Genomic DNA, 12,312 nt, shown 5'->3' on the forward strand with positions numbered 1-12,312 from the left:
ATTTTACAGATTATGAATAAGTGATGCGAGTCATATGCCTTCATAATTTTTTTCCCTCCTCCCCTCTTATCACTGTGTGGAGGGCTGATGATGAAAGAAGGATGAGTGACAGATGTAGATGGGTGTACTATCTAAACCCTCATTAAAACGTCTGTGTCGAGATCATGAGCATGCTCGTCCCCTCCCCTTCCTGCAATGAGCCCCAGAAAATGATACCCTGGGAGAGAGAATAGAATGAGTGGTGGGGGGTACATCTCCTCAGTTATTCACACTCCGACATAACTTGACAAGCAGCTCAAATAATGAGACAAAGAGGCCTGAATCCGCCAAGAGCGGGATGTTGGCAAGTAAGAACCGACTAGTTTATCATGTTGTTTTCTTACTGAAAGGGACCGAGTTTCAAGTTGGGGTGACTTTCGAATGAGGCACAGCAAGTCAAAACAGAGCATGCGTTCAAATGCTTGCTTCTGCGATTTAAAACAAAAAATAATAACGACCCGCAAATCAATCATTTTAGTTTTTAAAATGACCTACGACATTCATTCATTCATTTTCCGAGCCGCTTGATCCTCACTAGGGTCGCGGGGTGTGCTGGAGCCTATCCCAGCTGTCTTTGGGCAGTAGGCGGGGGACACCCTGAATCGGTTGCCAGCCAATCGCAGGGCATACAGAAACGAACAACCAGTCGCACTCACACTCACACCTAGGGACAATTTAGAGTGTTCAATCAGCCTGCCACGCATGTTTTTGGAATGTGGGAGGAAACCGGAGCACCCGGAGAAAACCCACAAAGGCCCGGGGAGAACATGTACAATTCAAAAACGAAATCTTTCAGGAGGCAAAGTATAAATAAACAACAGAAATAATGTGATCGCACAAGGTCTAGCTGGATGTGTGACTGTGTTCAGAATGAACCAATCTCACTCAAACTCAATTTTGAACATGAGTCAGCACAACAGCATTTAAAGTACACCTGATTAATTCCAAATAAAGTTCAAATGTTCTTGTTGGCCTTTCTCCAAAAGTGAAACTTGTTTTGCTTCCTACCATAAACCTGTAAATTTTGCGCTCATACTGACTTGTTTTTTTTTTACCTGCGAATTTGTGCACATGTAGAAAAAAATGCGTTATGACTTAACAGCTTGGTATTATTTTTCTAAATTACAAAATATTTTGTATCCACTGTTTGTTGGTCTCATCATTTGGACTACTACTGCTCTCCCTCAAGTTCAAGATCATCAATAAAGAACCAGCCGAGCAGCATGTAGAAGTTTTTTGGCTTTTACATGTTCTAGCGTGGACGAACGAACAATCAAATGGCAAGTTGTGTGTTTTATGAGATGTAAAGAATGGTGCTTTCCTTCCAAGAGAGCGCTTGCTTTCGTTTTGTGTCATATGACTACATATTGACAAAATACCGGCGCTTGAAAGTCGAAATCGAATCCTTGGTGTGCTTCTGTTGCACTTTTAAGGACATGGTCAGTCACCATTAAAAATTAATCAGCTCTCTACTGATTTAAGTCTGGAGATGATAATATCCACTTAGTCAAGATAAAAAAACACACATAAGCTAAGGAAGAAAATCTCCATCTCACTGAAACGTTTATTTCGCATTTCCACTGATTCTGGTTTCTTAAAACCTTTACAAATATATTAAAATGCTCCCAAGCATCGTGTTCCAGTGTTAGTTCAAAGTCACATCGACTTTGGAGTGCATAAGAGCTCTGTTGCATGCGTTCGGCAGCTAACAGGAAGTGACGCATCAAAATAAGAGCATTCTATTTACCGGTAAGTCTTTTTTAGGCACTGCTGTCTGGTACGGTCACTGTGGAGTTAAGATTTTATTAAATTGTTAATATTATTTTAATATATTTCATTTGACATACACATGACCGATTGCATTGATTTGGAAATAAACGGTGTTATCCTTGTTATGATGTCAAGATGACTTGACTATAAAGGAAAACAACGCTGTAGAAGGGAATCAAACAGATTTTGAAAACGTAATAAGGAAAATAGTATTACTTCAACATGAAAGTGCCAATCTTACATTAATTTATATCATCATGTTAACGACTAACGGGACACGATTAGCCACACTTGGACAATTATATCCAATGCAAGAGCTGTATCCAAAACAGTCCGTGCTGTTGAGCCATTTTTGGTTTGTCATGATTCGGGTCGTGGGTGAGCTGGTGCCTATCCCAGCAGATTGCGTGAAAAGAGGTCACAAGCCAATCGTAGAGCATATGCAGGTATAGATAATTGTGCACATTCATACCTCCAGACGGTTCAGGGTGTCCCCGCCTACTGCCCTAAGACGGCTGGGATAGCCTCCAGCACCCCCCGCCACCCTTGTGAGGATCAGCGGATTGGAAAATGGATGGATAAATTCATTCATTCATCTTCTAAACCGCTTGATCCTCACTAGGGTCGCGGGGGGTGCTGGAGCCTATCCCAGCTGTCTCCGGGCAGTAGGCGGGGGACACCCTGAATGGGTTGCCAGCCATTCACAGGGCACGCAGAGACGAACAACCATCCACACTCACACTCACACCTAGGGACAATTTAGAGTGTTCAATCAGCCTGCCACGCATGTTTTTGGAATGTGGGAGGAAACCGGAGCACCCGGGGAAAACCCACACAGGCCCGGGGAGAACATGCAAACTCCACACAGGGAGGCCGGAGCTGGAATCGAACCCGGTACCTCTGCACTGTGAAGCCGACGTGCTAACCACTGGACTAACGGGCCACCCAGATGGATGAATTATTATTGTTAATTATTATAAAATATTAAATTGTTCATTAGTCTTCATGATCACCATTGTAAAAGCCGAATTGTTGGACCAGCTCGTGTATTGGATCTCAATAGGTTTTGCAGGTGTTCCTAATGAATCGCCCTCTGAATATATTCAGAATCCACAAAGTGAAGCCGCTGTTGATTCTGCCATATTGTTACTTGGTCCCATAATGCTTGGTTGAAGATTGACTGTACAAGCCAAAATAGTCAGAGCGCCTGGATGCCTGGGAGGCTTCCATCAGTCCCCTCATGGGTAAATGCTGCAAGGGCTGGCTGCCAGTCATAGGGCCAAACTCCTGAGAATTGATGGGGGCGAATGAGTCGTGCGTCGGGTAAATGGCTCGAGCGGCTCCAGGCCTGGAGCACATCAGGACCTTCCTCCCTTCGTAGACAGCCTGTTGGGACGCGCCCCCGCTGCGGAGGTGCGGCGAGAAAATGGCCTCCGCGTGTTGGCCTACAACATTATGGTCGGAGGTGTCCAGGAAGCGACTGTGGCCTTGACCAGAGTGTGCATTCTGACCCAAAGTGTCAGAGGAGAACATGTTGGAGTCACGTTGGCTGGGTTCAGTCAGAAGAGGCATTTTGGTGGCGTAGAGCAAAGGCGGGGGATGCTGGGATGCCGAGTTTTCGGCCGTAGTCTCCAGAAAAGCCATGCCGTATTTCCTCTTGTTGAGTCCTGAGCGAGTGTCCACAGCGCTCGAGTGTGTCTGGACTACCTCAGTGATAGACACCTCATTGACAGGTTCTGACGATGACAGAACAGAATTCAACTATTTCGGCCCTGATTGTACCCCAGGAATTCCCTTCCAATCTATACATGTAAAATGATATTTAAAAAATCCATCCTACCTTCCAGGATTTTGCGCAGATTCTTCTCCTGTCTTGAGAGGCCCGATAAGAAATGATGAGCGCTGATTTGGCCCACTGAGAGTGGAGGGACAGAACTACTGAGCTGCAAATTGGACCTAAGAGGATCAACACCCAATTCATTTTAAATAAATGTAAACAAATACATCCGACCAGATAGAATGCATTATGATGTTTTACTCTTTTGCTGATACTAAAACAAACACCAACAGATTTGGTGTGGTGTAAACCAAATGGAAACTCTCACACTTACCTGTCAATTAGTAGTTGGTAAGGTTTCGTGTTCTGTAAAGGAAATTAACACATGTCAATTTGGATCGAAAATCCTCTTTGATATTGTCCAGAAAAACATACGACTCGGTCACCTTAGCAACAGCGTTCATTTAATGACTGGTATATGATTGTGTTTAAGATGATGTGACAAGAAACAATACCCACCAATGTGAAATACAGTAACAGGAATCTTTACACTATGCAAACAGCAGATACAGATACACAACTGAAAACAAAAATGATAGGATAGGATAGAAGAGACGCACAAAAAAAAGATGACCATTAACCCTTTAAGGGACAGCGTTTACTACAGTGGACAGCTTTTCATGTTTTGAGGTTGCAGGAGCATGAAAGGGTTAAACGCATTTGGGGGGGAAAAAAATTATAGGATCTTATGATTGCTCCTCATTATCAAAGGCCAAGAAGTGGTTTGGATGGCCCCAAAAGTAAATAAATAAACAGAAAGAGACGAACCTTCATGAAGTTAATGTTGTCGGCTCGATGAAAGAAGGCTTGTACTGAGCTCAGGAGTTTTTCCGCTTGCTGCCGCCGCTCGTTAAGTTGCAAAACCTGCTGGGAGTTTTTCCTCCGGTATGAGCTATATGCTCTCTCCAGAATCTGCATACTTTCGCACTGTTTGGCTTCCAGCATGCTTTGCATCCTCTGGTACTGGTCCCTAACTCGCTCCTTCATGTCTGAAAGGGCATCCTGCGGAGAGGTACATAGCGGGTTTTTATGACGACGCCCTGCTGCAAATTGCCACAAGTTAATAAAACGAGGCGGGCCTAATAAGCAATGAAGGCCACTCGCAACACGATTACAGTCGGGATACATTGAGATTTGTTGTAGCGTGTGAAGACGTGGACTATTGTCTCCATAGGAGCGGCGGCAGCTCGGTGTACCTTCATCAGCGTCTTGTCGGACTCCAGCTTGGTAATGTGCTCATCGATGTTCTGAACACGACTTTCCAGTCTGTCTTGTTGCCTCATTAGTGCGGCCTGTTGAGATGACCGACAGGCGATGGATAAGACGGACAAATATGTATTACAAGGAACTGCAAACCAAGCCCCGTCAACACTTTCACCGAATGCGGTGATTTCCTTGTTGCTTGGCAGATCTCACAGGACATAGGAAGATTTTTTTTTTTTAAAGATACCGCTGGTGTCGGGTAGATTCCTCGTACCTTCACAATCATCACTTGTCAGGAGAGCCCCCAAAACGCTGTGTTTGTTCAACCGTTAACATTGCTTCATCTAACACACAACACTTTAGATTGGCGCATCTTTTGTAAAAATAGCACATCTGTTTGGACTGATCTACAGTAAAGTGATGTGTGGAAAAAAAAAATTGTGTAGTTTTGGCCCATCGGCAGTTAGATCAATTTCACAATTAAATCACTTCTTCACGTTAAAGACAATGCATTGGAAAGAGAAAATGCTTTTTTTTTTTAATGCACAATAGTAGTTGTGGTATCAGCTGCTCGATGTGGAGCATTACCACATGTACCTTGTGGACCAAAAGTGAGCATCCCTCCAATTAGTGTAAAGTCTGTGACATGCGGCTCCACAGTATTGTGTGCATCTATATTTATGTTCCGAGGGAGTTACAGGATGCTGACCTATTAGTTCTGTCCCGTTTGCGTCACTTCCTTCCATGTTTCTGCATTTCTCCCTAAAATAACCCTAAAATAGTCTTTTTTTTCCTTCAAAACAATACTGTACACTCCCTTCTATTGCCTTCTCCTTTTGGTATTTGAGTAAATACGTTGTGGAAATCCATTCCTTTTGATACTCTTTTAATTTTTGACAATGGAACCATCCCGAAGAGAACCGAACACTACAGTACTGCTTGCTTGGAAGCTTATGAGTCACATCAGCTACCGCCTCCAAAATCCCAAGTGGACAGAGGAAGCAACTGCTGCCAGGCACAACGACAAACATTCAGCGATGAGACCACTGACAACTGCACAAATCCACCTGATCCCAGCTGTCCGCTGTTGGGAACCGTCCCACTTCCTGTGTGCCGAGTACAAAGAGTCCCACGGGGGGTTCAACAACTAAATAGAATCCTTCTTCGGTTTTAGTGCTGCAGATGGAAATCAATGTACAGTCTCGGGCTGATTGATGACAGTGAGCATGGAGGGGCACTCTTTAATGAGCTTGTAGCGCGTGGAAAAGCCACTTGCGTACCAAATATAAGAGAGGGCAACAAAGCCTGCTGGATTATCTAATGTGCATGTGGGGGAGGAGAAGCTCACTAGCCCTGCTCTGCTTTCCCCTCTCGCTCGCCACATGCATCGCTCCCGTCGTTGTTGTTTGCGCTGGCCTCTGCCGCAGCGACACACTGTCGTGTCTGTGTGCCGACCGGCGGGGTCAGAGAGAGAAAGTGCTGAATAAAAGTAAGAAACTCAAAAAGGAAGCAGCGGAGAGAAGGTTCGGAGCATAGATGGGAGAGAATGAGGACATTCCTGCGGTCTCCGGCGAACGTTGTATCACAGCAACCGGCCTCTTCAGCTGCCCACAACAAGCCACTAGACTCAACTAACACAACACCGGTGATTACGAGTGCACCGAGGAGACTGCATTCAAAAGTCTTTCATTATTTGAAATATTATTTCAATAAACACTTCATTTTTCACCAGTTTGTTGGGAAACTAACCTCTTGGTGTTTTTGGGCACTAAGATGCCACACAATGGCATTAGCAATTAGTGTCAAGGAAGTAAGACAGAAATGGTCCGAGTTTTCCGAGATACCACAACATCTTGAAGTTTACTGTCAAACTAAGGATTAAACAGAATTACACAATGTGAAAACAACCTTAATAGTTAGTATGTCTTAATGCTAACAAACAATGCAAAATGGTATTGACTAGCTAATAGTTAGCATCAATAGTCACGGTTGTAGAGTTAGAGGATATTTGACCTAGAGTATGTAACTATACTCAGACATATATTCTTTATCCTCAACAGAAAATGTACTGTATATATTACAACATCTTACTGAGTCACTTGGTAGAAGAACAATTCTTCTTCGTTTGTGTCCCCAAGGCTGTAATATACAAATATAGCGTGATTTTTCGTTATTACACAACACAAACATTTTGCTTCTTTGGGGAGGCTGGGTTGGATTAATGGCTGTTCCATTCTTTTTTGATAGGATGAGATTATTTGACATACAGTATGAGTGAGTACTTTGTGTTACGAGTGTTAAACTCTTATCTCAAGTTACTACTGTATGTCGAAGGTATACATCGAGGCTGAACAACTTTGTGTTGGTGAGGAGCCAAGGTTAGCACCGGTTCTTTCCGGAAGTTACGGAGATTCCTGGCTGCGTAGGATCATAATTTGCACTATATTTACGGTTTAAAATAATACGAAGTAGGGCCGACATCAGAACCTCATGGCTATTCACAATAGTTAGTTCTCATTGAAAACATGAACAACAAAACAACACTTCTTCGCACATCGATGACAGCATTATGCGGAACTGATTCCTATCTTACTCAAGACACTCGAGGACATTTTGTCCTGCCTAAACTATTATAAAGGCAACCGAGTTAGAACCTGCAGAGACTCCTTCAATGGCGAGTTGGCATCACAAACTGTGCACAGCTATTCTTCGTGTCCCTGCGTTTTCTAAAGTTTCCTTTTGTCTGGTTAAGTGCTTGAAACGAAGCACAAGGGCCACTCTCTGGTTTGGTGATCCTCTCCGAAGCGGTGTGAAAGCCTACCTTTATCAAGATTAAATCCAACAACGGTCACTTTCCCCTCTGTCCTATTAAAGCATATGCACAGTCACCAGTTGCCAGGAAGCTCATGTTAAAACACAGAGCCTCAGGGTCAATGAACAGAGAGTCTCTTTCACAATCAACAGACAGCTGATGTCAACCAACAGACTGATTCATTGCAGTGCACATACGAGATACTGGGGGGAGGGTGGGAATGATGGGGAGCAGAGAAAAATCAGTTTCCTGCTGAGAAACGCAAGGTGAGGTTGCGTGGGAGGACTCCTCCTCCATCAGTCCCCAGGATGACATTAGTCTTTTATTACTCGGCTTTTCTTGTATTTGGCCACTCTCAAAGTCTCCTTTGAGAGCCACTGAGCCAAAGATATGAACACAGTCGCGTCGGTATTTCCATCTTTGTTTATCCCAAAAGCAACAAAACTGCCGCCAAGGGAATCAAAAACGTTTTCTACTAAAATTGACCACAGCTCCCTCTAGGACAGCGGCGGGGAACTGTTTTCCTATCAAGAACCATTAAAATTTTTCCCCAATGGTTCCTTGTGGGTTTTATTTGTTTTTAAATTTGCATGGCGGGGCAGATCAAATACTCTGGTGGGCCGCATATAGCCCAGGAGCTGTAGGTTTTCCACCATGCTCTTGGAGGACTTACTCACATGAATCTGCTCCGATACTTTATTCAACACTCTGAGGGCAAAACCCCACACTTTGTAGCATGGAGCAATATCCACGCTCACTGCTGTGGACAATGTTAATGCGGGAAGAGCAGGGAGCAGCGAATCCTAGACGGATCTGTTTAACGTTTAGCGCATACAGCTGTGAGAGAATAGATGGTGGGTGTGTGTGTGCATGTGTGTGTGGTGAGCAGCTGTGGAAAGGGCTGAACAGACATCTTTTGTCCCAATAATAGCTCTCCACCCCAGCAACAATTTGCACCAAAAACATCTAATTTGCAACTCTGTGAACTTTATGTGAGCCCGCGACTTGCTCATCCAGAAAGGGAAAACATAGGTCACCCTATAAGTGGTTCGGATGGTAAAACCAGTCGGATTCTCAAGCCAAAACCTACTTTGGGCTTGTAGACTACATCCAAAGATCAACCATCCATCTTGTATACCTGTACGGGTTTGATAGTTCGGTACACTTGGCCTTTTATCACATATCCATTGAAAATATATAATATATAAAATATAAAAATATCTGATTTGAAGTGTCTCATTGCTCAAAAAGGGTGACACAGTCGAATAAAGACAGAGTCTCCTGCAAAGTTCATCAAGATGCCGTTTCTCCCTACTTTATGATACTCTTTAATATTGCGCAAGGAACTTTCTATATTTTTTTTCTTTAAACCAACTGCATCGAGAGGGCCTGTTGGATTTTATTTAGCCACAGAGTTGAAATGGGTCGAGAAAGTAAATATTTGCATTTGACCAATAGCATTTTCGGCCGGAAATAATTACAGTTACTGTTTAATGTCCGAATGGAAAAAGACGGCGTTAGGTTGTCTTATGTACAAGTCACACAAGGACTGCCGAAGCAGTGTTGCAGCAACACGTAGATAACCGTCTTTCCGGCGGCCATCCTGCGATGTGTTAGGCCACCGTCTCCCCATGAAGCTGGGAGCAAGCCTAATCAAGCCAGCCGCCACAAGAGTTGTTCATTGGCTACTTGGCAACGCGCCGTGGTTGTCAACTTCAAAATAAAAGCACACAAATTATACTGTACTTGGATATCAATGTCTTACTTACGTTTCATTTTGAAGCTGGCCCTCTGAATCAATTGTTGTGGTGACTAATTTGACTTTGAATTGAGTCCGTCATTAAATATTTTAGTGCGCAATATTCAATTTTCAATGCTGATGCACACTGCCGCACTGCTTATGTGCACCCCTGTCTATATGCCAGCCATGTGATTGACAGGCTATAAGGCCAGGTTATACGGCACCTGTTACCATAATCAGCTGGGATAGCCTCAACATGATAAATCAATAGCACGAAGAGCTACACGCACAGAACTGCTACAACTGAGAACCAGCCGCACTGTAATTGTGAGTTGCATTTTATATATTTGTTGTTTCTGTGACAGTCCATCAAAATATTGCTTTACATATACCTGGTCTGCGGCATAAAAAATGGTTTGGAACCGCTGGTTTAGAGTCTTCAATTAACTTCACATGCCATGCACCTATTTAGGGAAGGCGCTTGGCCTTACATGATTATTCCTCAAGCCAGCTAGCATTTGGATTTCCAAACTCAGCAACATCATGTGTCTTTCCTTCCTAGTGACCCTTGCCCTGTTGTTAAGAAACCCATGTTGGTCCAAATTTGACACACATCACGTCCGCTGGATGCATTACAACAGCCTCCGGGTATTGCGAATGACGTGTGCACTCTCGTGCATGTTATTTACCTGCATGTGCATGCGTTGTGTGTCCACGTCGCAGACCGTGTGTCTTTGTGCGCTGCAATGGGAGATGCAGCAGAAGGGACAAAGAGCCAGCTGCTCATCCTCGCAGTGGAGCAGCCTATACTCATCATGGCTGGGACACGTCCAGGCACTCAGCTCCTCGGCATCCACCAGCAGGTGCCCCGGCGCCACGCACGGTTGCTGCAGGTGCGTATGTACGTGTATCTGGCAGCAGGGCTCTTTACAGCGCAGGCACACTTTCCTGACGGGCAGCGGTGGGCCTCGTCTGCACAGGACGCAGTGCAGTGCCATCGGAGACTTCTCTGAGTCAAACACGTTAAATCTCTTGACGATGTTGGCCAACTTGAAGTTCTTCTCCAGTAACGGCTTCTGCTCGTACTCATGGTTACACTCGGGGCAGCGAACCCCCGCGCCGTTGTCTTTGGCCCAGGCCTCTGAGATGCAACCTTTGCAGAAGTTGTGCCTACAGGGCAGCTGGATTGGCTCCTCAAACACATTCAGGCAGATGGGACAGAGGAGCTCCTCCTCGAAACAGTTCCTCCAAGTGGCATCCATGGCGGCAACTGTTCCAAACATTGAAGGCAAGTAGGCAATGAGTTTCTTAGAATATCCCACTGTTGGAGAAAGAGAAAATAATCTTATCCACTGAAAACAGTCTTATCCACTGTATAGTAGCTACAGCTGTCCAAGGAGAACAAATACAGGGGCGGAGAAACTTTAAGAGACCTGTCAGTGCATATTTGTAGGCTAGAGCATTGACAGAAATGTTGCACTACGTTGGTCACGGTAACACTACACCTCCGTGAGTGTATGCATGCATGTGTCATTCTTTATTCATCTATAGTCAGGGTTTCGTGAAATAAAATTCACATACAGGACAATAATCATCACACTAAGAGACAAGTAGGAACAAATGGCAGAAAAAAAATACTGATTATGTGGCGGGGGTGGCCAGAGAGTGACAACGGTGGCCCCGGACACGTTGTAGCTCCGCCCCTGTTTAAAGGACACAGTATCACAACCCAACTCATTTGATTTATATAGCGCTTCTAGAACAGCTGCAACTGTAACAGCACGTTTTCCAGAACAAAAACATTAAAAATAAAACAATCATCACAATCCACCCCCATTCCCTCATACATAAGCTTTGTTAGGTGAAGCGTAAGAGGAGACTGGGACGTCATGACGCAATTTACTCCAAGCTAAGTTTGAAAGAGAAATAAATAGTCAGCATCCTCCTGTGATGGAAATTTAACAGTTTATTGGTGGGGTTCAAAACTATGAATGAGAATAACCATAATTATAAATTGTTATTGTAATATTATGAAACTACATACAGTTAATGGCGTTTTTGTCGTCGTTGTGAGTCGGTATCGGCAATCCACGCAGTGTCTTATCGAAGAAGGGGGGGCGGTTCAATTTGCTCGCAAGCAGGAGATGTCACGCTGAGCTACGTTGACGTTTCTATTTGTTATTATTGGAACGCCACATCTTGGCTTCCTGTCAGCGAAGATTAGTGTTGGAATTCTCCGGCAAAAAAGAAAAACAAAAGCGACGTACCAACTCTCGGCTTTACATGTCCACTGCACACTCCAGCGCACCTTGGCCGCTTCTACGTCGTCCAAGCCGAGCTCCCCCGCTGTCAAGATCGCAAAAGCTCGCCCTCCAAACGGAACGATCGACAGCCTTTAGCTTTTGTTTGATCTGGTTTTCAACGAAAGCCTTTGCATTCCTCTACGCAGCTTAACTGTTGCGTTGGATCGTCAACTAAACGTCAAAGAACATGAAAAGCCCGACGGAAAAAAAAGTCGTCGGAACGGGAGCTCCGTGCGTCCACCCAGACCGGCCCCTTTTGCTAATGTGACCCGTCAGAGTTGATACATACACTGGGAGGGGAGGAGCCCCGGAGGGGTGGGGGGCGGGCGCAGAGGCCAGGAGGCTGGGAGTCAGCAGCAATTACTTTTATGAGCTGAGCCCCCCTGGGTCCCCTTGAAATATTGACAATAAATTTATAAGCACAACATACAGCGTGTAAATGTGATTTAAAAGAGAACAGAAGCTGGCCATTTTTACGAAGCGAATATCTGCAAATTCGTAATCATGGTCATGTAACCACCAGCATGGAAATGGCTTCTTTTAGTCGATGAGAAATTAACATCCAAATAATGTCAAACTTGAAGAATTAGTCTTGAAGTTCCAGGAC

General features: G+C 44.5%; 1 protein-coding gene across 1 annotated transcript; it reads right to left on the bottom strand.

Annotated features, from left to right (window-relative positions):
* Positions 1–1,585: 1,585 nt before the first annotated feature.
* On the bottom strand, positions 1,586–11,981 carry LOC127610828 (E3 ubiquitin-protein ligase TRIM8-like). The gene is made up of 7 exons (XM_052081279.1): positions 11,670–11,981; positions 10,092–10,723; positions 4,843–4,938; positions 4,415–4,648; positions 3,921–3,952; positions 3,650–3,765; positions 1,586–3,545 (listed from the first exon to the last, which is right to left on the bottom strand). The coding sequence occupies exons 2-7, from the start codon at positions 10,683–10,685 to the stop codon at positions 2,956–2,958; spliced, it is 1,662 nt and encodes a 553-aa protein (XP_051937239.1). The 5' UTR covers positions 10,686–10,723; positions 11,670–11,981; the 3' UTR covers positions 1,586–2,955.
* Positions 11,982–12,312: the final 331 nt, after the last annotated feature.

This window comes from Hippocampus zosterae, chromosome 11 (assembly GCF_025434085.1).
Source record: "Hippocampus zosterae strain Florida chromosome 11, ASM2543408v3, whole genome shotgun sequence".
In the NCBI taxonomy this organism is placed as follows: domain Eukaryota; kingdom Metazoa; phylum Chordata; class Actinopteri; order Syngnathiformes; family Syngnathidae; genus Hippocampus; species Hippocampus zosterae.